Below are 27,906 nucleotides of genomic sequence, written 5' to 3' on the forward strand. Positions count from 1 at the left end.
ATGAGATACTCCCATCTCTCTCTCTCTCTCTCTCTCTCTCTCTCTCTCTCTATATATATACTGTAGAGCTGTATGTGATATTTCCTGTCTCTATCTGTCTTGTGCTGTATGAGATCTGTATCTCTCTCTCTATAGAGCTGTAAGCGATCTTTCCTGTCCTCTCTCTCTCTCTCTCGTCTCTCTCTCTCTCTCCTCTCTCTCTCTCTCGCGCTATATGAGATCTGTCCTCTCTCTCTATAGAGCTGTAATCTTCCTGTCTCTCTATAGAGCTGTATGAGATCTGTCTCTCTCTCTCTCTATAGAGCTGTATGAGATCATCCTGTCTGTCTCTCTCTCTCTATCTCTCTCTCTCTCTCTCTCTCTATAGAGCTGTATGAGATATTCCTGTCTCTCTCTATAGAGCTGTATGAGATCATCCTGTCTCTCTCTCTCTATAGAGCTGTATGAGATCTTCCTGTCTCTCTATAGAGCTGTATGAGATCGTCCTGTTTCTCTCTATAGAGCTGTATGAGATTTCTCTCTCTCTCTATATAGAGCTGTATGATATCTCCCTGCCTCTCTCTCTATAGAGCTGTATGATATCTTCCTGTCTCTCTCTCTATAGAGCTGTATGAGATCTTCCTGTCTCCCTCTATAGAGCTGTATGAGATCTTCCTGTCTCTCTCTCTATAGAGCTGTATGAGATCTTCCTCTCTCTCTCTATAGAGCTGTATGAGATCATCCTGTCTCTCTCTCTCTCTCTATAGAGCTGTATGAGATCTTCCTCTCTCTCTATAGAGCTGTATGAGCTCTTCCTGTCTCTCTCTCTATAGAGCTGTATGAGATCTTCCTCTCTCTCTATAGAGCTGTATGAGCTCTTCCTGTCTCTCTCTATAGAGCTGTATGAGCTCTTCCTGTCTCCCTCTCTATAGAGCTGTATGAGATCTTCCTCTCTCTCTCTCTATAGAGCTGTATGCGATCTTTCTGTCTCCCTCTATAGAGCTGTAAGCGATCTTCCTGTCTCTCTCTCTATAGAGCTGTATGAGATCTCTCTCTCTCTCCCTCTATAGAGCTGTATGAGATCTCTCTATCTCCCTCTCTCTCTATAGAGCTGTATGAGATCTTCCTCTCTCTCTATAGAGCTGTATGAGATCTTCCTCTCTCTCTATATATAGAGCTGTATGAGATCTTCCTGTCTCTCTCCTCTATAGAGCTGTATGAGATCTTCCTCTCTATAGAGCTGTAAGCGATCTTCCTGTATCTCCCTCTATAGAGCTGTATGAGATCTTCCTCTCTCTATAGAGCTGTAAGCGATCTTCCTGTCTCTCCCTCTATAGAGCTGTATGAGATCTTCCTGTCTCGGGCCAAGGAGAAGTGGAGGAGCTACAGTGAGACCAGCTCAGTCAACGATAGTGAGAGCGGTACGTCGCCTGCAGCTGGACAGCATTTATATCACAATGTCAGACTTAATAACTGAACTGTCTACCTGTCTAACCACGCTAGAAAACAAGGGGAGAAAAATACAACACTTATTTAATTTCAAACCTTTCATTTAAATTTGAAAGGCAACTGAGGTTTCCCTCATTCACAGTCACAGTAGATACAGAAATAAGCATATAAAATCACACAGCATATAAAATCATAACAATATGATTATGGGTGTGACCATTGCACTGAGGACTTGATTCGATTCAATACATACCACTGGGTTCACAAAAAAACAAATGTTTATCAGGGTACTTTACATTATATTCAAATGTATTGTCATTATACAGCACAAGTACACTACAATGAAAAGTTGTCAAATTGTGCAAATGTAACAGTAAAGTGCAATAATAATATACAATGTACAGGTAATTAAACTGGGTATAAAATTGTATAAAGGAGTGTAGTGCTAATCGGATGTACTGTATGTTGAGATGTAATATAATATGTACAGTGATACAGGTATAAAAGACAGTATAGCAGCAGCGTAACTAGTAAGAGTAGGTAAGGGATGTGTTCAGATATAGATATAGTATCTACAGATATGCAAAAGGATTATATGCAGGTAAGTACAGAGTAGGTGTGGATAGATATACGGTGAGAATTTATATATATATGGTACATACAGCATTATTGTACATGCTATCATACAGAGTTATGGGTTATATGCAAGTGTATAAGTAAGTATATAGAATAATTATATGCAAGCATATTCAGATAAATATATATATATGAATATGCCGCATATACAGCACTTGTACATACTGTCATACAGAGTATTATGGGTATGAGGTGGGTAGTTAAGATTATTATTTACAGGCTTAGATTTCCAAATAACCATAGGAGGCACAAAACTGGCTTGGAGATACTACATGGATACGGTTAGGGTTAGGGTTAGGGTTATACTTGGAGATACTACATGGATACGGTTAGGGTTAGGGTTATACTTGGAGATACTACATGGTATACGCCTGGAAGGCTTCTTCAGGCATCGTAACCCACCAAGCTGTTTCTGTGCCTCCTATGTTTCTGTGGGACTCTAAGCTAAGTTCCCTAATAAATGTTTCGTTTTTTTCTCACTTTGATTTGATTTGATTAACGTAGATTTGTATTTGTCTCGAACATAGAAACATAAAAACAAGTTTAAAAAACAAAACGGTAAATAGTCAAAGACTATTTCCATACAATAAGTGTTGGAAAAGGAACAGGGGGAAGTAAAAAATAAAAATAATAACTGCCCCTTCCTTACAATATTTTACATTATAATTGAATACAAATTTAAATAATATAACAAATGATGAAAAATAAAATAAAAGTACAGTTTTTTTATAGTGAAGTTTCAACGGAGCGAGGTAATTATTCTAACCAACAAATTGAAGTAGAAAGCATTTCGTTGTGGCCAATCTTATTTGGAAACATGACACAAAATAATAGTATGTTGCTTTTTGTTTGAAACAATATTTAATCCCGTTTGGAGGTGGGTGTTCTGCATCTGCCCCCCGTGCCAAACAAGCAGGCCAACCTATTGTTCGCGCGTGAGCCCGTTATAATTACACTACTGTCGCTATTTTACAATGAACTATAATGAATTACGGGTCATATGTTGAACACGGCACGCCAGTGTTGGAAGTAATGCACGGAAACTTATTTCCGCGTTGCAGACATGCATGCAGGCTTCATATTCTACCACCGGGCGTCAGCTACGCATGCGCTGAGCTGTGCGTAGATATACGCATAAAGTCAAGCACAAGTTCAATTTGATAAGTCCCACACTTTGCTTAGAAATGATCGTACGCAGGGGTTACGCACATATCTGTGCGTACGCAACGTTGATAAATGAGGGCCCTGGAGCTTTTGTTTCAAAAGCCCAGGAAAATGAAATGCTCTAAGGCAGAATGTAGCCTATGCCACTGAGACTTCTTAGGTGTAAAGTGCTGTTGTAGTGTTATGATTTGTGTATGTTAGACAGTTAGTATGTTAGTATTTATATTATCTATTAAATCATCTATATCTATGTTCAATACAAATAGTTTATAAGTGTTGAGGCATGTCATTAATCTTGACATTTACTTTGATTACAACTACACTGCAAAAATAAATGTATCTTATCAAATGAACATATCTTGTATTTGGTACAATAAGTCTATATTGAGTAGAATTATCTTGAATTACCAGTATCTTATCTCACTGGCAGACAATTTAGCTTTTTTCTGATTTTGTTCAATTTTATCTTGTTTTAAGATAACAAGATTAACATTTTCTTAAAACAAGATTAAATTGACCAAAATCAAGAAAGAAATAAGCAAAATTATCTGTGGAATAAGATAATTCAAGATAATTCTACTCAATATTGGACTTATTGTACCAAAATCAAATACAAGATATTTTCACTTGATAAGATATCTTTTTTTTGCAGTGTACAAATATGCAGCTACCTGGGCCTCCAGAGCACTTCTAGTGTCAGCGGACACACCAAAAACATCCTAGCAAATTCACACGCACATGACTCCATGAACATGAATAACCTATATTGAACAATTCTAAGGTTGTTTTAAGTTATTTCGCCGGCAGCGTGCGCTAATATGGATTCCGGCGGCACGTGCGCACGCACAAATATGAATTCCGGCAGAGTGCGTGCAGCACAGCACCGCTGTTGAATTTTTTTTCAGGGGAAACACTGAATGTATATACGGTAGAGTTTTCTGATTCAGGATATATCTAGTCTTGCCCAGTATACCAATACTTCCTCTAGTGTTTCCCTCTCTGACCCTCTGCCTGTATTTACCACACTGCTGTGTCATGACATTTATATCTGTTTATAGCCCAATCGTCTCATCAGGAATGGCAATAAACAAAAGGTTTTGCAGGGTCTGACATTCTCAGGGCAGTTTTGCTGGTATGATTTAGATGTATACAAATAACAAGTAATAGATGAGCTGATATCACAATACCTATTTTACTTATACTTTATAACTTTTTTCATCTCAACACTGCATATTTTAACGTTGTGATATTTGGATATATCTTTTCACACCCTGAGTTACAGTGTGTCTTCTTTTTGTTGTCTGTAGACTGTGGAGCTTCTCTGGCAGACAGAGAATCCAGTCTGGACCTGATCAAACTGGACATCTCTAGAACCTTTCCTTCTCTTTTCATATTCCAGAAGGTAAGGGTTGTGTGTTTGTTTCTGTGTGAAAGGACACAAGTTCATAAAATACTGAGCCACAATTGGATTAAAACCAAAAATATGCAAATCTCATTTTACATGGACATGAGTTCTAGTGTAGATTTAAGTGTTTATTTAACTAATTCTCTTGTGCTCTGATTGCTCAAATACAATTGTGTTTTCTTTCTTGATAAACGAGACTCATTATGTGACTCCTCACAAGTACTACGTGTTCTGTTACCTGAAGGATGGTGTGTGGCTCTCATACCCTGTCTCCTCCCTCTCTATCTCATCTATCTCTCTTTAATCTCCCCTGCTCCATCTTTCTCTACTATATCCCTCTCCTACATGCTCTTAAAGGTCACTTTAAAAAACATAACTGTATATTTGTATATTATTGTATATAGTACTCATTACCTTTAATTCTTAAGCTTAGCATTGTATTGTATTTTATTCTTATTACCTTTTATCATGTCTATTCTATTTATACATTTTTATTCTATTTTATTTGAATTTTTGCACAATCAAGGTGGGCATGGCCACCTTCATTTCACTACATGTCTCGTTTATGTATGTCACAAATAAATCTCTTGAATCTTACCCTCATATCCACCTATTCCTTTATCCTCTCTCTCTGTCTCTCTCGCTCTCCCCCTCTCCCCAGGGTGGTCCCTACCATGACCTCCTCCACAGTGTCCTAGGGGCTTACACCTGCTACAGACCTGACATTGGCTATGCAAGTCTCACACACACACAGATTTTCAAACATGGGATGATATCTCTTTTGCTCTCTCACAAACATAAATACACAGTACTACCTATCTGTCTTTCTCTCTTTAACTCTCACTTGATTTGATTTGATTTGATTTTTATTTGTCTCGAACATAGAAACATAAAACAAGTTTAAAAAAAACAAAAAGGTAAATAGTCAAAGACTATTTCCATACAATAAGTGTTCGAGAAGGAACAGGGGGGAGTAAAACAACGTATCAAGCCTGCCCCTTCCTTACAATATTTGACATTATAATTTAATAAAAATAAAAATAATATAACAAATAATAAAAAATAAAATAAAAGTAAAAAATTTTATATATCCAAATATCCAAATGAGAAAAAATAATAGGCAGTCACATTACTGCTCAAGCTCCTCTCTCTTATGTGTCCATAAGTGCTTGTTTATAGCTACCTTTAAATGTATTGATATTTTTGCTTAATTTTATACTCGCATCCAGACCATTCCAGAGTGATACCCCACAAACTGCGATGCACATACTTCTCTCTCACACACACGCACTCTCTCACACTCACAAAAAAGATGGTGTCTTTTAAATGCCAACACACAAGGTCCTTGAAGTGCTTAAAGTACTTGATTTTTGACCAAAAAAAAGTCGAGGCCTGGAATTCCTTGAAAACAGCCAATTTTTTGTTCATCCATGATGAAATTGTTCTGAATCAAGACATTAAATTGTTTTATCTAAAGTGTAACTAATTGTCGGAAATTGGTTTTTAAGACATAAATATTGGGTCCGTTTTTTTTTCTATAAAAACTGAATTTAAAAGTTAATTGTATCCTTTTAAATGCCCTTTTAAATGAAAAAGAGTGCTTAGGAAAGTACTTGAAAGTCCTTGAATTTCATTTAGCAATGTCTGTGGGAACCCTGGGCTTGCCATATGGCGCATGGTTATCAAAGAGGACATTCGCTTTTGTCTTCATAGGCTTCAGAATTTAACAACTCCAGTCATAATTGATGGAGATCTTTCTTCTACACAACATGCCAAAGTGTTTTGAGTCACTATGTTAGAATTCCCACCCATTTCTCCATCAACCTTTCCCATAGACAAGGTGGTTTGCCCCAGCTCTCCACATGAGGTCAGGTTCAGGCACAATGACAACAAGGTGGTCTGTTATCCATTACTAGAGGAGCTTTAACATAAATCTGAACCAGGATCAGGGCCAGGTGCATTGTCGTTGTGCTGGTTATAAATCTGATCCAGGATCTGTATTTCATCTGTGTTCCCAGGTGCAGGGCATGTCATTCATTGCTGCTGTGCTAATTCTGAACCTGGAGGAAGCCGATGCCTTCATCACATTTGCCAACCTGCTCAACAAACCCTGTCAGATGGCCTTCTTCAGGGTGGACCACGAGCTGGTACCCCCCCCCCCCCCCCCACACACACACCTCTTACATTATTTATAAAGTAAACCAAATAAGCACTCCCTGTTATCAAACAGTAGGAATGTAAACTGTGGAGTTCCACAGGGGAGCTGCCTGGGCCCGCTCTTATATACAGTATGCCACTTGCTATTAGAGATGCATCCCTGACCATGTATGCGGATGATTCTACTCTTTATTATGTAGCTCCCACTTGTACAGAGCTCAAACAGGTTTTGACAAGGGAGCTTAACAGCATATACAATTGGATCAAAGCTAACAAACTTGTGCTGAATCCATCTAAAACGGTTGCCATGCTATTTGGCTCCAAGCTTAGATTAGCCCAAGATCCTCATCTTAATTTAATCATAGAGGGTCAACCTATTCAACAATTAAAGAAGACTAAGCTATTGGGACTACGGCGTGACAGCACACTGTCCTGGTCTGACCATATAAATAACATTGTCTGTAGAATGGGTGCATCAGTCGCTGCAGCAAGAAGATGTGCGCCTTTTCTTCCATCTGTGTTGTTGAATCAAATTGTTTGCTCCTTGGTTCTCTGTCATCTGGATTATTGTTCAGGGGTGTGGTCATCTGCTTCAAAAGGCCTTCTCAGGAAGTTACAAATGACACAAAACAAGGGATCTAGACTTGTATTGGGTTGCTCATCAAGGGCTGAAATGCATGAGAAACTAAAATGGCTGAGTGTGAAAAAAAGACTCTATTCTTTCACAAGGTAATTCATACTCAGACACCTGAATTTATCTTTAAGACTATTGGCTACAGTGCAGAGACACACACGCATGCTACCAGAGCGGCCAGCAGAGGGCAGATGACTATACCCCTACCTAGAACAAATAGCCAGAAAAACACTGTCAATTACAGGGCTGTGAGGTCATGGAATAACCTTCCAAGTAACATTCGTTCTATCAGTGGAAAGGCATGTTTTAAGAAAAGACTCAGAATCCACCTACATTCTTTAGTCTAAATAGAATGAACATAATTGTCTTATTTGTATTTTCTATGACCAATGAAATTGATTTTATCTTTTTGTTATTAGGATTATGGATTGCTTGATTATGTATGTGTTTATGTTTTATGTTTGTTAGGGCTGACCCCTATTAGTCGAATAGTCGACTAATCGATCGAAAGGAGCCGTAGTCAACTGCCAACCTCTCAGTCGAATGCAAAAAAAAATATGTATTAACACTTTAATCGCCATGGGTTAAATTCATAATTTACCATCCCTCGCCAGCTTTATTTGTCTATGGAGAGGTTCCCCTTCTTTGCAGGGCTATAACTTTTTAAATTCTATTGCTAAATTGCCATTATTATGGCCCATTCAATGTCCTATATGTATTGTTCAGGGTGTAGCAACGTTAAACTTTTTCATTCACATATTCATACTAAAATATGGTCTAAAGTGTAAGTATGTTTTTATCGTTTTCTGCAGCTTTCTTCAGAACGTGATTTATAGCCCTAAATGCATTATATTGATGATCAAATACAGTTTGGTAGGAATCTGTGCGAGATAAAAAAAAAAAATATTCAACTGGACGTGGTTCTAGAAGTTTCTACGCATCATCTGATGATGACCGGATGGGCGGGGGATCGTTTATAATTCCGTGGGCAGCGTTAGATGATTCATCCAGAGTGGGTCATATGTTCATCAGATCAGTTAGTATAGAAGACGTTAGAATATAACGCTGAATCTTACCGTGGCTTCCTCGCGCCGCTGGCAGATGAGCGTGGAACAGAATTTTTTCTATTATGGGATGGAGAAATGCCCGATCCATTTCCAGGTTGTATAATAGTATATACGTCCAAATCATGTTGTTTTTTCGAGTTATTTGCACCGATCGATGTTCACTGTGTCAATACGGAGTCTCTCTAACGATAGCGAGTGCCCGGACCACATATGGATGAGCACTACCGGTTCAAAGGTTAATTTCCGGCTGGCTATCTGCCGATCGGCCACCAGATGGCGCTCTTGAACCGCTAGAGAGTTGAGTGGAGCTTTGCACTGTGTCTCAGGGCTCCGGAAAGGAAATATGATTTCGATGACAGATTTTTGAAATATTGACATCAAAGACGAGTTACGCCGTCTTCGGCAGAATGAGCATGGCTAGGAATGACGTGTAAACTCGTTCACGGCGATCATAGTGTTAAAATGTTTTATTTTTTATTACTGTATACCGTATATATATATATATTTTTTTTTTTATATCATTCTTTCCAAAAGAAAAGAGGCCTAGAGGCGTGGCTAACGCTAATGGCACGCATACCAGAGGCTAACTGCCTAAGAAAACAGGCACAGGCACTGAAAGAGGATTTCACCCATCTAATGAACACACTAGACTAGACAAATATCAAGATGTATCCATCAGTGGACCAATTGCATGCTTTTGCAGAGGACAAGAAGCCTTCCGTCGACTCCTTCAGACATTAAGTACCCCCCACAGCCCAAATGGAATGAAAAAGAAATTATAATAATTGTGACTTTTTTTTTTTTTTTTTACTTTTTTTTTTCATAGTCGACTATCGGCCAATCAAAGTCGACTATCCAAATCCTTAGTCGGGGACAGCCCTAATGTTTGTGTATGACTGTCTTGGACCCCAGGAAGACTAGCTTGACGTCAAGGCGTCCAGCTAATGGGGATCCTTTTAATAAACTATAAACAATGTTGCAACAGTGTGTGTCTCTCTCTCTCTATCTCTCTCTCTCTCTCTTTCTCTCTCTGTCTCTCTGTCTCTCCTAGATGTTGAAGTATTTTGCTGCTTTTGAGGTGTTCTTTGAGGAGAACCTTCCCCGTCTCTTCAACCACTTCCTGACCAACAGCCTGACCCCAGACCTCTATCTCATCGACTGGTGAGATAACAACAATATAGACTGTTTCAACCTGACAACATAAACAATATAGACTGTTTCAACCTGACAACATAAACAATATAGACTGTTTCAACCTGACAACATAAACAATATAGACTGTTTCAACCTGACAACATAAACAATATATAGTCTATAGACTGTTTCAACTTGACAACACACGACGACACACACACTGTACAACTGTACAAGCAAAACTGTACATTGGAATATTGACAAAACCGTACTTGGTCATTTACTGTACATTGGAGGGGGTTGGGTTAGGACATTTACAGGGGCCAGTTTCGAATTGCAGTCTCCCTTATGTGTTCTTTGAGAGTGGTTATGAAAGTGGGTAGTGATTCACATTCTTTTACGGCAGTGGTCACCAACCCGTCGATCGCGATTGACTGGTCGATCCTTGAGACTTTCCCTGTAGATCTTTCCCTGAAATAAAAAAAATAATTATATATATATTTTTAGATCTTTCCCTGAGAGTCCACATTACAGTTCTACTTTTGTTTTGATGTGAAAAGTGATGCTGCATAAGATTACTGCACTTAGCACTGACTGAGAAAGTACATATTACAGTTCTACTTTGACAAACATATTTACAATTAGCATTTTATAATGTTAATAATATGAGAGTCCACATTACAGTTCTACTTTTGTTTTGATGTGAAAAGTGATGCTGCATAAGATGACTGCACTTAGCACTGACTGAGAAAGTACATATTACAGTTCTACTTCATAAAATGCTAATTGTAAATATGTTTGGCAATGTTAATAGGAGAAGGTCCACATTACAGTTCTACTTTTGTTTTGATGTGAAAAGTGATGCTGCATAAGATTACTGCACTTAGCACTGACTGAGAAAGTACATATTACAGTTCTACTTTGACAAACATATTTACAATTAGCATTTTATAATGTTAATAATATGAGAGTCCACATTACAGTTCTACTTTTGTTTTGATGTGAAAAGTGATGCTGCATAAGATGACTGCACTTAGCACTGACTGAGAAAGTACATATTACAGTTCTACTTTATAAAATGCTAATTGTAAATATGTTTGGCAATGTTAATAGGAGAAGGTCCACATTACAGTTCTACATTTGTTTTGATGTGAAAAGTGATGCTGCATAAGATTAATGCACTTAGCACTGACTGAGAAAGTACATATTACAGTTCTACGTTGACAAACATATTTACAATTAGCATTTTATAATGTTAATAATATGAGAGTCCACATTACAGTTCTACTTTTGTTTTGATGTGAAAAGTGATGCTGCATAAGATGACTGCACTTAGCACTGACTGAGAAAGTACATATTACAGTTCTACTTTATAAAATGATAATTGTAAATATGTTTGGCAATGTTAATAGGAGAAGGTCCACATTACAGTTCTACTTTTGTTTTGATGTGAAAAGTGATGCTGCATAAGATTACTGCACTTAGCACTGACTGAGAAAGTACATATTACAGTTCTACTTTGACAAACATATTTACAATTAGCATTTTATAATGTTAATAATATGAGAGTCCACATTACAGTTCTACTTTTGTTTTGATGTGAAAAGTGATGCTGCATAAGATGACTGCACTTAGCACTGACTGAGAAAGTACATATTACAGTTCTACTTTATAAAATGCTAATTGTAAATATGTTTGGCAATGTTAACACTATGATCGCCGTGAACGAGTTTACACGTCATTCCTAGCCATGCTCATTCTGCCGAAGACGCCGTAACTCGTCTTTGATGTCAATATTTCAAAAATCTGTCATCGAAATCATATTTCCTTTCCGGAGCCCTGAGACACAGTGCAAAGCTCCACTCAACTCTCTAGCGGTTCAAGAGCGCCATCTGGTGGCCGATCGGCAGATCGCCAGCCGGAAATTAACCTTTGAACCGGTAGTGCTCATCCATATGTGGTCCGGGCACTCGCTATCGTTAGAGAGACTCCGTATTGACACAGTGAACATCGATCGGTGCAAATAACTCGAAAAAACAACATGATTTGGACGTATATACTATTATACAACCTGGAAATGGATCGGGCATTTCTCCATCCCATAATAGAAAGAATTCTGTTCCACGCTCATCTGCCAGCGGCGCGAGGAAGCCACGGTAAGATTCAGCGTTATATTCTAACGTCTTCTATACTAACTGATCTGATGAACATATGACCCACTCTGGATGAATCATCTAACGCTGCCCACGGAATTATAAATGATCCCCCGCCCATCCGGTCATCATCAGATGATGCGTAGAAACTTCTAGAACCACGTCCAGTTGAAATTTTTTATCTTGCACAGATTCCTGCCAAACTGTATTTGATCATCAATATAATGCATTTAGGGCTATAAATCACGTTCTGAAGAAAGCTGCAGAAAACGATAAAAACATACTTATACTTTAGACCATATTTTAGTATGAATATGTGAATGAAAAAGTTTAACGTTGCTACACCCTGAACAATACATATAGGACATTGAATGGGCCATAATAATGGCAATTTAGCAATAGAATTTAAAAAGTTATAGCCCTGCAAAGAAGGGGAACTTCTCCATAGACAAATAGAGCTGGCGAGGGATGGTAAATTCTGAATTTAACCCATGGCCAAGAGTCAAGTCAAGAGTTTTAATTGTCACGGCATACAAGTATACAATGAAATGCGGGTGGTCTTGCCCGCGACGATGTGCAATACAGTGGTACAACATATAATAGAATCCACTAAAAATACAGTGGTACAACATATAATAGAATCCAATAAAAAAACAACATTGTGCAATAAACAGGTAACAGGTAACATGGTGTGACATCTCGGTATCTGTACATAGTATTTACAGAGCATATAGGACATGCTAGGTAGCTTTAGTAGTGCAATACACTGTTCCTGTTGTTATACTAATTTAAAGTGGCCTTTCCTCTTGGCCATAAGTGTGCGTGTGTGCGGCATGAGTGTGTGCCCGCTCGTGTTAAAGTGTTAAAGTGGCTGCTAGTGTGTGAGCGTGCACAGCGTGCGTGTCGTGTGTGTGCTCGTGTGTGCTTGTGTGTGGATAGTTCAGTTTCTGTGGCACTCAATGTTCATTGTTCAAGGCTCTGATGGCCTGGGGGAAGAAGCTGAGCCTAAGCCTCTCCGTCCTAGTAGCTGGGGTTCGCAGGCGTCTGCCTGACCTCAGCAGCTGGAACAGGCTGTTATTGGGGTGGTGGGGGTCTTTCATTATTCTGCAGGCTCTGGATTTGCACCTCTTGTTGTATAGAACCTGCAGGGGAGGTAGCGCAATACCCGTGGTACGCTCGGCTGAGCGCACCACTCTCTGTAGGGCCTTCTTGTCCTGTGGCGTGCTGTTTCCATACCAGGCAGTGATGTTTCCGGTCAAGATGCTCTCTACAGCTCCTGAGTAGAAGGACTGGAGTATCTTCCCCGATACTCTGAACTTCCATGGCGATTAAAGTATTAATAGGAGAAGGTCCACATTACAGTTCTACTTTTGTTTTGATGTGAAAAGTGATGCTGCCTTAGCACTGACTGAGAAAGTACATATTACAGTTCTACTTTGACGTTTTAATGTTGGACCAAAGCATTGCATGTAATTAGAAAACGGGCAAATAAAAGTAATTTAGTTTAAAGTACAATCTGTCTTTTTCTCTCGGGTAGATCTTGCCTTCACAAAAAAAAAAGTGATATTGGGCTTAAAAAGGTTGGTGACCACTGCTTTACAGCTTTGGGTAGGGCGTTCCACATTGATGTGGCATAATTGCGAAACGTGTTTAGTCCCTTGTTTGAGCCGAATCTGGGTTTAACATGATTTGTGGAGGTCCCTTTGGTGTTGTGATCGTGGTATTCACTGACCTTTGGGAAGTATTTTGACATGTACGATGGGTACCTTGGTCGTGTAGTGTATCTTGTAGACCAGGCCCATTGCAAGTTGCTGTACTCTGTCGTCTACTCTAAGCCATCCTAGGTTGTCAAAGTGGGCAGGGGTGAGGTGGGTTCTAGGAGTAAGGTCAAGTAGTAGTCTTACCAGTTAGTTTTGAGATGTTTGTAATTTAGTTTTTAGCGCCTTTAAGGTGCTTTGGTACCATGAGGTGCAAGCATATTCGTAGTACCCTTGAATGAGTGCTCCTGCCAGAGTCTTCAGGGTATTCTTGTTTACCAGAGAGGACATCCGGTACAAGAATCGAGTTCGTTGGTTGACTTTTTTTATTACATTGGATGCCATTTTGTCACAGGAAAGATTAGCCTCTAGGATGGAACCCAGGTAGGTAATTTCATCTTTCCTTGTGACAATATTGTCACCCACTGTATCTGAGAAGCCGTCGGTCTTGCTGAGTTTGTTATTTGAACCGAAGAGAATGGACTCTGTTTTGCCCATGTGTAATGATAGTTTGTTATCAGCGAGCCATATGCAGATTTTGCCTAGTTCCGAGCTGAGGGTTTTTTCAACCTGTAACTTGTTCTTGTCAGAGACCAGCAGGGCTGAGTCGTCTGCGAACAAAAACAAGCTGCAGTCACAAGCTGACGACATGTCATTTGCATAAATTAGGAACAGTAGCAGTCCTAGTATGCTTCCTTGTGGAACACCACAGCTCACTGTGAGGGGGGGGGATAGGGTACCGTTTACCTCCACCATCTGTTCCCTCCCCTCAAGGTAGGATTGCATCCAGCTCACTGATAGACTATCAAAACCAATTGCTTTTAGCTTGTCAATCAGAATGGAGTGATTGACAGTGTCGAAGGCTTTTTGTATGTCCAGCCTGACCATGCCGCAGTATTTGCCCGCGTCCACCTCTTGTTTGATGTGGTCGTTCAAATAGAGAAGGCATGTGTCAGTGGAGTGGGATGTTCTGAAGCCAGATTGGAATTCGTAGATTCGATTTTTTTCCGCTAGGTACTTTTTTTTTTCATGACTTTCGAGATGGAGGTAAGAATAGAAACAGGGCGGTAGTTGCCTGGGTCTAATTTACTGCTCTTTTTGTGCAGAGGGGTCACTCTCGCAATTTTGAAGTCCTTGGGGACGTGTCCCTGTTTTATGGAGAGGTTTATTATGTGTGTGATGACTGGGGTGATGGCGGCTGCTGAGTCTCTGAGGAATTTGGAGGGGATGTTGTCATGGCCAGTGGCCTTGTTAGGTTGGAAGGCGCTCAGTTTTTTGTCTTTGCGGACCCCTAGGTTTTTGTAGTAAGCTACTATGTGTTCTACCCCATAATGCCCTGAGTGGGAGGGTAGTTTGTTTACCAGTGTTGTGGCTATGTTTGTGAAGAAAATGTTTAAGTTTATGGCCAGTAATTGGCTACATCCAGCTTGTCTGTGATGAGCGTGTTGTCCGTCTTTATGTTTATGTTTGAGAATCTGGTTTTAAGTTTTTTACTGCAGCCTAGTTGATTGTTGAGTAATTTCCAAAGTTCACATGGTTTGTTTTTGTTTCCTCAGTTTTGTCATTGATGAAATTCTTTTTAGCTTTTTTGATCATGGAGTTTACGTCGTTGCTTAGTCTGTTTCTTTCCAGTTTGAGTTCAGTCATGTGGGCTTGGAGTTCACTGCTCGTGCTTTTTGTAAGCTTTGACTGACTTTTACGAAACTCAGAGCATTTTTTGTCTCTGGTTTTCATAGCGGCCAATATTTCGGAGTGCATCCACGGCTCAGCGCGGTTTTTTACCCTGGTGGTTCTTAGGGGTGCCATGTCGTTTTGTGTTGTTGAACATTTGGTTTTGAAACCAAGCCATGTTTCTTCAACCAGTGTACCATTGAGCTCATCTGACCAGTCCAGACTCTCCAGTTCAAGGTTAAAGGCCTCGCTAGAGTAGGTTTTGAGGTCTCTAGATGTGACTGTTTTGTGACAGCCGGCCTTATGTTTTAGCTTTTTGCGGGTACAGAATATCATATAATGATCACTTAACCCGCATGCTATAACTCCTTTATTGGAGATCTTGGACTTGTCAGAGGTCAGGATGAGGTCAATGGTAGTCTGAGTTGATTCACATATACGTGTGGGTTGGGTGATCAGCTGGCTGAGGCTGTGCAGATCACAAAACCTATTGAAGGATTTGAAGACGGGTGCATCTTTTTGTTGCATATCTGTGTTCCAATCCCCAATAAGAATCTTTTCAGCATCCTCAGCTCCAGCTAAGCACACATCCAGAGTTTCATAAAAGCCAGTTTGATCTGGCGGTCTGTAGATTGTGCCGACTAGAACAGATTTAGCCCTTTCAAATAGAATTTCCACCCATACGGTTTCAATTGTCTCATGATGTAGGTCAGTACGGTTAATGAATTTGGTGTCCTTATGAATGTACATACAGACACCACCTCCATACTTGTTTCTGTCATTACGGACTATTGAATAGTTCTCCAACTCTATTTCAGGGTCTGTTACAGATGAGTCAAGTTTAGTTTCAGTAAAGCATAGTATGTTTACCTTACCGCTAATAAACAGGTTTCTTATTTCATCCAGTTTATGTTTTGGGCTGTTTACGTTCAGGTGAAAAATGTGTAGTCCGTTTTTATTTGATGTGATGTTGATGTCGTCGAGTTCCACGTCAATTTCTTCGTCTGTGGGGAGAGGGGGGGGGGGGCTCTGTGTAGTCCGGGTGGGGGATCCTTTGCTCAGGGTTGTTGTCCCGCGACGAGGGGGGGGGGGGCTGTCCGTATTGTTGTCCGTCTGTGTCTGGTGCTGCTGTGGGGGAGGGGGTGGCTTTGTTGTTGTCTCTGTGAAGACTGTGTGTTGGTATGTGGGGAGGGGGGAGGTCCTTTGTCCTGTTTCTTCTCTGGCGGCAACCCTTTGTCCTGGGCTGGTAAACCTAGCCAGCCTGGCTAGGTTGGCTAATTTAGCAGGCGATTTGACCGCAGGGTTGTCGGTTAGATTTCTTGCCGTGATTGGCACCGGTGTTGTAACCTCCGGTTCTTTCCGCCTCGTTCTGGTCACTCTAATGCTCTAGTCCAGTGGTTCCCAAACCTCTCCTCGAGACACCCCAGCCGTTCCATGCATTTGTTAAATTCCACCACCAGCACATCTGATTCAACTAATAAACGGCTAGTTAAGGTGAATCAGGTGTGCTGGTGGTGGAATTTAACAAATACATTGAACGGCTGGGGTGCTTCGAGGAGAGGATTGGGAAGCACTAGTCTAGTTGATTTTGTGTTTTGACCACAATGTTCATCATAGATCTAGCCTCTTTATTTTGCTCTCAAAGTGCACCAGATTGATGCATTTAACTTTGAAATGTACACACACAAAAAAGTTCCGGGGCGGCATGCCCCCGGACCCCCCTAGAGGGTCGGAGGTTCACCCCCCATAGTCTCTGAAAATCCTGTGGGAAACACTGACCGATTGTTTCAACTTGACAACATAAACAATATAGAGTCTATAGACTGTTTCAACTTGACAACATACACAATATAGATTGTTTCAACTTGACAACATACACAATATAGAGTCTATAGACTGTTTCAACATAAACATTTGATTTCCTGTCAGTTATTGATATTAGCAAACAATGCCTCAGGAAATAATATTCCCTCCCTCCCTACAGGATCTTCACGCTGTACAGTAAGTCCCTCCCGTTGGACGTGGCGTGTCGCGTGTGGGACGTCTTCTGTCGGGACGGGGAGGAAAGCTTGTTCCGCACAGGGCTGGGGATCTTACGTCTGTACGAGGACGTTCTGATCCAGATGGACTTCATCCACATCGCCCAGTTCCTCACGCGGCTGCCGGATGACCTGCCCACACACACGCTCTTCACCGCCATGGCCACCACGCACATGACGAGCGGGAGCCGCCGCTGGGGGCAGGTGACTAAACTTAATTTCCAAAATACATTTTGAGTGAAGAATATACTCGAGTGATTTTAAACCAAGCTGGTGAGAAGAGGAGATTAGAAAACAGCTGTTTGCAATAGATGGCCCTCTTATTTGAGCGATTGTTCCATGCTATCGCGTAGATTTGAGAATAGTATAATTCAGTAGAGAATAGTAGAATGCAGTAGAGATGGGAACCGGTGGGTTTTTAACTGGAGCAATCAAACCACACTGACTGATAATGTGAATAAAGAAATGACTCCCTAACCTGCTTGGTCATATATTACAGTAGCATTAGGTTGGCTGGGTCTTGCATGTCCAATACCCAGATCCCTAGCATCCAAATAGAGGGAGATAGAAAATGAATTAATTGGAAAAGAAGGTATAATCTAGAATAGAATACAGTGCATCCTAGTCTAGTCCAGTTTTTAGTTACTTAATTATGTTAAAAGGGCACTTTAGTTAGTTTGAATATGGCCACCAGTGATGTCACCGGGGGCTAGGGCTGTCTTAAATACTTTGAAGCTTTGAAGCTTCGTTCGATGGGAATGGGATTTGAATATGAAAATAAAATTCGAATATATAAAAAAATCTTTTTTTTTTGTGCAAAATCAACTCTGCCTATCTTTGTTAACTACAACAAGCAATGCTGTTTGTTATTTAAGATGAGGTCGGACTCTGCACTGACAGATTTGTGTTCATTGTGCTGCTTTTATAAAGCCTCAAATGACGGTTTACACAATATTTCATGAAAGCAAAGTGTTTCGTTTGTCTAAGATTTAAAAAGGTTTAAACTTTATCATCATCATCATCATCATCATCATTTATTTATTCGTACATGGAATTACCACAGTCCAACAGTACCTATTAATATAATTCACCAAATTCCATGAAATGCTAAGGTAGAAGTCCCTATAAGACAAGATACTGCTATTTTTTCATCTACATCATTTAACACTTTCAGTGCCACGAGGTGACGCCAGAGTTAGCGCTTGAATGCCACCATCGGCGCCAATGTTAACCTTAATATCGCCTAATCTATGTTTTAAATTATGGCTATGTGTCTAATCTGCCCGTAGCTTATCAAGTCAGTGCTGTCAAGGCAGATTGGTTTTTTATCGCTTCATTTCCGTTTGAGAGCATTTTGAAAAGCACCCGTTTTGAGGTAAAAAACAGTCCATTCTGGGCCATTCTATGATAATCGTCTTTTACTGGAATATTCCAGAACGTTGATATTTGTCAGCCTATTTATGAATCGTTTTCAAATAAACGCTAGATGATCAATATTATACGTACACGCACGCCCATTCGAGCCGCACACGGATAATCGCCGTGTTCATTTCCTCTTGGATTTTTACAGTGAAACCGATAGAGGACATTTCACAAAACAGCTTATATCTTCATCAAAATGAGTCTGATTATCCTAACACTGATAACATAGATTCCTTACCTGACATCAGATGGTATCCAACTGGTATATTCCAATTCCTGATCACCATTCGAAAAAATCGATAAGTGTATAGATCCAACGTGATACAGTAGAACACATGATTCCGCGGGGCTCAGAGGCTCCAGAATGAACTGTGATAACCCCGGCTGCATCAGTGGACTGGAAAATGTGGAGTACAGGATTTTTTTCCCCATCCATTTTCATTGAGTCCATTCCAAAATCCCTTATGTCATCTGGGAGACGATAGGGGGCGCTTTTTTCCACATCTGATCGCCGGCGGCGCTCGGGGTAGACTAGGGTAGGCTCGCATGATGCAATATGATTTCAGATCGCTAAAAAAAAAGAAAAATCCGAGAAATCTCGTGAGTGGCTTTCAACGAGATATTAATAATTCCGAGAAAACTCGTGAGTGGCATAGAAAGTGTTAATGGAGCTGTAATTAACACAACACAAAGATTCAATGTCCCCGATGACATCACTGGTGGCCATATTCAAACTCCTTTACTCGCAATAACTGTCGAACTAAATGCATGTGCAAAGTGCCCCTTCAACTATTGTATTACGTTATAGTTACGGTAGGAACTATTATGTCTACAGTTACTGTAGGAACTATACTATTTTGTATATAGTTACTGTAGGAACTATACAAAACTGGAACTATTATATATTATATATATAGTTACTATAAGTAGGGATGTCCGATATTATCGGACGATATTGGCATTAAAATGTGATATAGAAAATTATCGGTATCGGTTTTCAAAAAAAATAAAAATAAACAATACATTTATTTAACCTTTATTTACCCAGGCAAGCAAGTAAGAACAAATTCTGATTTTATTTATTGTCAAAAGTATGCATAATGTTGTGTTAATTCCACGACAAGAGATATGTAATGTTACCTAACTATAAGGTTATATCTCTGTCTTATTATAGCCACATGTGAGATGTAATGACTCGATGTTTCATTTTGTCTTCATCTTTTCCATCAGGTGTTCTCTGCGTTGATGAAGGATGGTAATAAAGAGATGGACAAAAACAACAGCCCAGCTTTGAGAAGCTAACACTAGTTTGCTTGAAGTTTCTATTCAAAGGATGTTTGTGCAACTAATGCTAGCTAGCCATGTTGTTGTTGTTGAAGCTAACACCGAAAGCTAGCTATGATGCTTAATGCTAATGCTGGCCAGCAGTGAAGTTGAAACCTCCCTTCAAAAGCTACCTATTAAGCTTGAAGTAAACTTAAGTCATGAAGTTTAAAGCTAATGTCAAAGGCTAGTCCAGTGATAATATGAAAGTGTACAGATGGAAAAAGATGCCCTAAACCCTTCTACAAGCACCAAATGCACATGCTGGGCCCAGGACCAGCCGTGCTTCTGGCTCAGCGTAGCCAGGTGGTCCATAAATATTTTCATAATTTTGTTTCTGTACACCACCACAATGGATATGAAATGAAACAATCAAGATTTACATGCAGACTTTCAGCTTTAATTTGAGGGTATTAACATCCAAATCAGGTGTTCGGTGTAGGAATTACAACAATTTCTATATGTGCCTCCCCCTTTCTAAGGGACCAAAAGTAATTGGACAATTGGCTGCTCAGCTTTTCCATGGCCAGGTGTGTGTTATTCCCTCATTATTTGATGGGTAGAGAAGAGTATGGAGAAGTAAAGGAACATGTTGTAATTCCTACACTGTTCATCTGATTTGAATGTAAATACCCTCAAATTAGAGCTGGAAGTCTGCAGTTAAAGCACATCTTGTTAGTTTCATTTTAAGTCCATTGTGGTGGTGTACAGAGCCAAAATTGTGTCAATGTCCAAATATCTATGGATCTGACTGTACATTAGAGTGGACAAAGCCAACAGCATGGCAGGCCAGCGAAAATATGTTTTGCTTAGTTCACCTATGATCTAAATGTAAATATTTTGTCTGAGAGTCTAAACAGGGTACGCTTCTGTACTTTGGTGAGGAATGGATATGTAATAAAAAATAATAATACTATAATAATTAGACCAATAAGTACAAATCGGAGTCAAAGAAACCCATATTTGCCTCGACCATTAACGTTACACAAAATTTGCATTTTCATCTATATCCCACTCTTCACAATATAGCAATAAGCAGTATACTTAAAAAGACCTTGGAACTATTTTGGAAAGTATTAGAAACTGTGGACACTGGAATATGGGTTAAGTCTAGGATGGAGGACATGCGTTGTGTAGGACAGTGGTAGTCGCGGGAGCTCAAGAGGTGGCAACACTGTGACCCACTTAAGACTAACTTCAAGCTTAACATCCCAATATTTATATATTTTGAATCGAGATGAATTAGACTGATGGTGAGTATGCTTCATTTGGCCAGGGATACTGTGCTCCATATACCTGCTAATCCCATCAACTACAGGGCTGTGATAGGAGCAGTGAGGTCATCCAGGCCTGGACAGTGCTTTGCCTCCATCCATTGAGGGTATAACTCATTTCGAGGGGTTCTATTCTAACTCGCCCATCCGTTTGATTTATACTATGAATGTGAACTTAATCATTTCTCATCCCTACCTCTCACACACACATGGCACACACACACACACACACGCGCGCACGCACGCACACACCAGCATAGAGTGGGCCTTAATAGCTACTAGCAGCCACTAACTAATGCTACCCTCCAGTCCAGTACAATGACTATAACTGCAGCCGTTCTATATCAATGTGTGCAGAGAACCTTCCAGAGGTGAGCGAGAGAAGACTGGCGGTGAAAAGAAAATTATTGGGAAGCGATAAGACGTATGGAGAGAGAAGATACTACTGAATGAATTCACATGCCCTACGTTCTTATGGTTCTTAAGATGATCCAGTCAGAGAAGCCAAGAACTGCAACTCTAAAACTGTCAATTTATTTTCCTTTTTTTAAGCTGTGCCTTTTCAGCTCTCTTACAATAGAGACCTTGCATGGAATGTTTGCATACCCACACTCCTACGTTCCACCGTCAAAACACAGTAAACTAACTGGGGGCAACTTTTTCTTACTTTATTTCTCCCTTTAACACATTGAATAAATAATTATAGACATCCCCCCTATCCTTTTTTGCCTACTTATAAAATAAGAACCAAAAAGAAAAAGTTAAATCATTTCATTTCATGGCTGCCATATTTATTCACTGTGTCCATGGAAACGATGATGAACATGGACATAAAGGTATGGTTTCCTTGTGCATAAAATGCAGTCTTTTCTGATAACTATATAACCACAGATGTTCAGACAAGTTCTGGTTATTTGTGAAAGATTAGATTAGATCTATTAGAAAAACAAGGCAGCCCTGCGTGTAGGAGTGTGGTTTGTGTAGTTGTCTTTCTTCCAACATGGCTGCCATTGGTAACCACTTTCAAAAGAAAATACTGTAAAACATTAGAAAAAAGCACGATGTTACCGCTCCACTGCTACTTGTTTACAAGATCTTTGTTGATATTTATATCAACACATAGCAACCATTGTTTCTTTCGACATGGAGGACAAACGGGCATTCTAAACATTCTGTGAAAGGCCTCTTTTGCCCAGACACTCGCTCAACACTGGTCAGTTTGTCTGCACCGATATTACACCAAATGACTCCTTACCCATGTATTTGTAACTAAATAATGAACGAGGCCTGAAGCCTAACTTGTTAATTTGTATGTATGCAAGTTGGTGGAGGGCTATTCATATGTAAAGTGTATGTATTGTATGATTGTACACTCATATTTGTATATAAACATAAGTCACCCGTGTTCACAAAATGGCTAAATGTCTCGGAGTGCTAGTGCTGATGTGGAATCCGTTTTGCTTTGTAGCTTATAAAGAATTGTATTTGGGCAAGGCAGCCCTTATTGATGCTAGCTCTGCATTTTGTGAACATGGGTCAGTATGATTTCCAGGTACATTAATTGACCTATCGGCAGTTGGAGTGATTGGAGGATAAAAAAAGGAGGGCAGGGTATGAGATAGGTCAATTATGGTGGGTACAATGATGCTCAATAATGGAAACCAGTTATACAAAGAGAAACTTTTAAGGTCTTTATTTTTATTTATTTTTAACACCAGCTCAAATCTGCCCCCCCCCCCCTCCCTTATAACGACTTTGGGGAAATACTTTGATGTTGCCGGGATCTTGGAATCATTAATGGCAAGGTTGATTTTGTCCCGTGATCGGAGCACTTTGAAAAGAGCAACTATCACTCTAAAAATGATTTGCCAACCAGTACACAGCCACTCCAGCTTAGATTGAATGTGATTGGATGAAGCGCGTCTATACTTTCCGTAGCCGCATTTCTGGCAAGACGCTCTCTGATTGGCCGACGCCTGTTTCTACACTGGTTAAGCTTAGGCACTCTTTCGAAGTTGGTTAAAGTTAGTTTGTCTTAGAGCGTGACGGCAAGTTCTTTCGACGGTTAAGCTTAGGCACTCTTTCGAAGTTGGTTAAGGTTAGAGTTTCTCTTAAAGCATGGCGATAGAACGCCAGGTAGTTTGCAGGCTGTTCGACACGGAAATGGGCAAAGACACAGCTCGTCACACGATTGGGCAACAGTGGCCAATCAGAGAGCGTCTGCCAGAAATGCGGCTACGGAAAGTATAGACGCAGATGAAGCAAAACACCAAATCCCTCCAGCTAGAAGAACTAGCATGTGAGGCTATAAAAACAGGACTTTGATACATACAATATCTTAGAATATGAGTACCTGTCAGATCGGTTTCCCTCAGTCATTGTTCTAATGAAATCGTGAATCTCGTGTAATGTCAACATGAGCAGCATTATGCATGTAGGGCCTGATCTTTCCATTGCTGTCTCTAAATATTTAATACGGTTCTTGTCTGTTATAAATAATGCAAAACAAAATAGTTCTATGCCACATAGATGACAAACAAACTTGCAGTCTAAATGAAGCCTCTGTCCCTTGTCTTAAAATGGCTCCTTAGCTGATGTATATCATGCTGCTGAGAGTAGAAACCAGTGATTCTATACTCTGTTTAGATTAAATTCAAATGTATTGTCATTACAGAACAAGTACAGTACAACGAAAATACATTTGGCATCCAACCAGAGTGTAAAAGTCACTTTCAGTGGAATACCCCTTTATAACGCAACTTACTCAAGAGATGGAGGGTCGTGAACAACAGACGGAACACAGTGTTGGCTCTATATTCACTCTTCTATCAACTCTAGCTTTTGAAATTAAAGTGCAATAATGATTTTGAGAGAGCAGGCGAACACCGATCCAGTGTCTTGAGAACCTTTTTATTATTTTTTACGCTATATATTTGACTCCAGATGCTTCCGTCAGTCTAATATGCTTTTTGCTTGTGATGTCTGCTATAGTCTCGCCTTGTAATAGCTTACAGTATATTTAATGAGGAGAGGGAGAACAAAATGAATGCCAGATCGATTTTCTTTAATTTCTTTTACATAAATTACCTTCACAACAGTTTGAAAATCTATTTAGTTTTCTCAGACCATCAGTTGGTCCATAGAGTACTCCGTTTTATTTAAGTTATATCATCACTTTCAGTTGTGTTTTATCCTTTATGTAAATTAATTTTGCTTGTTTATTTTATGTTTTGTCAAATTTCAATGTACAGTTTTCATAATGCCTTAACGGGTACTGTATATAAACTGTAAAAAGATTCCCTCTTTTCATATATGGCCACTAGTTAAAAGTGTAAATAAATAAATATCTTGACGACATTTTTGTCTCCTGTGTCTTTGTGTGATTACTGCACGCCGGGAGTTTTAAGACTGGTCTATGATATCACTGTTCAAATAGTAAAGTCATTAATGCCATCCATTGATTGATTGAAAACTTCTTAACATGCAACGGCCCACATGTGGACCCTCTTGTGGACGATTTGCCCACCGCCACTTTGGCGACCTCTAGTGGCTCCGGTGTGCATATTTTTTAATACAATATATCGAATTAAAGCAATACTATCCACCTGCAGAACCACGTCTCCGGCGGGCTGAGGACACTCGCTTCCATTGGCTGATTTGGGTCACGTGACCCTCCCACCCAATGGCTGAATTGGAGTGTTGCACTGCGGGCATTGGCTGATTTGGGTCACGTGACCGTCCCACCCAATGGCTGAATTGGAGTGTTGCACTGCGGGCATTGGCTGATTTGGGTCACGTGATTTATAAAATCAGACTCCTGGTGGTGGAGGGGGGCGGCTACGACGCGCTGACGAAGAGCGGGCTTCCGGTCACCGCACGTCTCGTCCTCTACAGGGGGGGGGGGGGGGGGGGATACTGGGGGGGAGGGGGGTGTACGCATTAAACCCATGTCGATTCGCCATATGATTGGTTTATTAAACTGTTCTTAGGCTTTTATGTAGCCTATTAGTAAGATTAAGAATACATCATGTGTTGTGTTTATTTTTACCTTTCCGTTTATAAAATAAAAGTTTTGCCATACGCCCCGTTTTTGTATTCATCAATGTATGTATCAATATCTGGAATTACTCCTATTTCCTATTAGTTGGCTATTTATATATTATATGGTTATTGTAAGGAAGTTATTGTATCTTATTTCTCAGGCTACACACATTGATATTGCAGAACCACGTCTCCAATACAAAAAATTTGTGCAATAAAATTGTGCAATAACAGGTAGCAGGTAACAATAAATTTGTGCAATGACGGGTAACAGTTGACAGTTAACAGTAGTAGTAATAGTAGTGCAATACACTGTTACTGTTGCTAATACTAATTTAAAGTGGCCTTTCCTTTTGGCAATAAGTGAGGGTGCGTGCGGCCTGAGTGTGTGCCCGCTCATGCTAAAGTGTTACAGTGGTACTCAATGTTCATTGTTCAGGACTCTGATGGCCTGGGGGAAGAAGCTGAGCCTAAGCCGCTCTGTCCTAGTAGCTGGGGTTCGCAGGCGTCTGCCTGACCTCAGCAGCTGGAACAGGCTGTTATTGGGGTGGTGAGGGTCTTTCATTATCCTGCAGGCTCTGGATTTGCACCTCTTGTTGTATAGAACCTGCAGGGGAGGTAGTGCAATACCCGTGGTACGCTCGGCTGAGCGCACCACTCTCTGTAGGGCCTTCTTGTCTTGTGCCGTGCTGTTTCCATACCAGGCAGTGATGTTTCCGGTCAAGATGCTCTCTACAGCTCCTGAGTAGAAGGACTGGAGTATCTTCCCCGATACTCTGAACTTCCTTAACTGTCTCAGGTGGTAGAGGCGCTGTTTCGCCTTCTTTACTACTGTGTCTATGTGTGTTGACCATGTCAGATCCTCTGAGATGTGGACCCCCAGGTACTTAAAGCTGCTCACCCTGTCCACGGTAGCCCCGTTAATCATCAGTGGTGTGTGTGTCTCCTGCTGTCCTCTCCTATAATCCACGATCAGCTCCTTGGTTTTACCAATGTTCAGGAGCAGGCTGTTGTCCTGGCACCAGCGTTCCAGTACCTCAACCTCCTCCCGGTAGGCCTTCTCGTCGTTGTCCGAGATCAGCCCCACCACCACCGTGTCGTCTGCGAACTTCACTATGGAGTTGGAGCTGAACTTGGCCACACAGTCGTGTGTGTAGAGTGAGTACAGCAGGGGGCTTAGAACACAGCCCTGGGGGGACCCGATGCTCAGGGTGATGGTGTTGGAGGTCTGACCCCCCACCCTGACCGCCTGGGGTCTTTCACTCAGAAAGTCCAGTACCCAGGCGCTCAGGGCGGAGCTCAGACCCAGCTCGATCAGCTTGTCCACCAGTCTGGTGGGGACTATGGTGTTGAACGCTGAGCTGTAGTCAATGAACAACAGTCTCACATAGCCCCCCTTCTGACGGTCAAGGTGGGAGAGGGTGCTGTGCAGTACCTGGGAGACTGCGTCGTCAGTGGACCTGTTTGTCCTGTATGCAAATTGCATAGGGTCCATATCACTGGGGAGGGAGGCACAAATGTGGTCCTTGACCAGCCTCTCAAAACATTTCATGACCACAGAGGTGAGTGCCACCGGTCTGTAGTCATTTGGACATGTTGGGGAGGGTTTCTTCGGTACAGGGATGATGGTAGACATCTTGAAGCAGGCAGGGACCACCGACTCCGCCAGGGATTGATTAAATATGGCAGTGAACACAGGGGCTAGCTGGTTGGCACAGGACTTAAGTATGCGTCCTGTTATTCCATCTGGGCCAGCAGCCTTCCTGGTGTTCACCTGCATAAATGCTCTTCTCACACTGTGTACCGTCAATGAGAGAGCGTCCCCGCCCCCCCCGCGGATGCCCCCCCCCCCCCCCCCTCCACATCAGCCGGCGCACCAGTGACGTCACTAGCCGTTGGGCTAGCAGTGCCACTGTTTGCACCAAACCGAGCGTAAAAGGTGTTGAGCTTGTCCGCAAGGGAGGCGTCGTCGCTCCCCATTGAGGGGGCGCTGACTTTGTAGTCAGTTATAGCCCTCAGTCCTTGCCATAATCCTCTTGTGTCATTCTGTGCCATTTGTGCCTCCATCTTGTCGGCATACGTCCTCTTAGCAAGTTTGACAGCCTTGCGCAGAGTGTAGACTGTTGTCTTGTACTCTTCCATGTTTCCTGACTCTCTGCCCCGGTTATAAGCAGTGGTGCGAGAGTTCAGGGCTGCTCTGATAGTACTGTCCACCCATGGTTTCTGGTTTGGGAACACCCTCGCCTTTTTTGTGGGGACGATACTATCAGCCAGTGTTGTTATGAATGACACCACAGCGTCTGTGAAATCGCTGACGTCACTGTTATTCCTCCTGAACATTCCCCAGTCGGCGTCATCCAGTGCGTCCTGAAACGTGGCCTCTGATTGGTCGTCCCATTTTTTTTTACATCACGTGACACGACGGCGTCACGTGATCTCTGTTTATATGCTGGGACAAGAAAGATGGCGTCGTGATCCGACGTGTTTGTTGCTCCCGCTAATGGTGGAGCCGGTACAGCCTTGTATCCGGCTCTGAACGGGGTGTAACAGTGGTCGAGTGTATTTCCTCCCCTTGTGGAGCAGACGATGTGCTGGAAGAAA

The 27,906-nt window shown here is 41.1% G+C and overlaps 1 protein-coding gene across 1 annotated transcript in view; it reads left to right on the forward strand.

Annotated features, from left to right (window-relative positions):
- LOC311234962 (uncharacterized protein) overlaps window positions 1-24,621 on the forward strand; it is an 82,682-nt gene extending 58,061 nt beyond the window's left edge. Inside the window, 8 exon segments of the mRNA XM_084322255.1 lie at window positions 1,317-1,400; window positions 4,536-4,630; window positions 5,295-5,366; window positions 6,652-6,780; window positions 9,543-9,652; window positions 17,191-17,449; window positions 19,898-19,922; window positions 21,622-24,621. Coding sequence (XP_084178381.1) covers window positions 1,317-1,400; window positions 4,536-4,630; window positions 5,295-5,366; window positions 6,652-6,780; window positions 9,543-9,652; window positions 17,191-17,449; window positions 19,898-19,922; window positions 21,622-21,713 — 866 coding nt within the window. The 3' untranslated portion in view covers window positions 21,714-24,621.
- Window positions 24,622-27,906: the final 3,285 nt, after the last annotated feature.

This window comes from Notolepis coatsorum (genome assembly GCF_963971535.1).
Source record: "Notolepis coatsorum genome assembly, chromosome: 9".
Taxonomy (NCBI): domain Eukaryota; kingdom Metazoa; phylum Chordata; class Actinopteri; order Aulopiformes; family Paralepididae; genus Notolepis; species Notolepis coatsorum.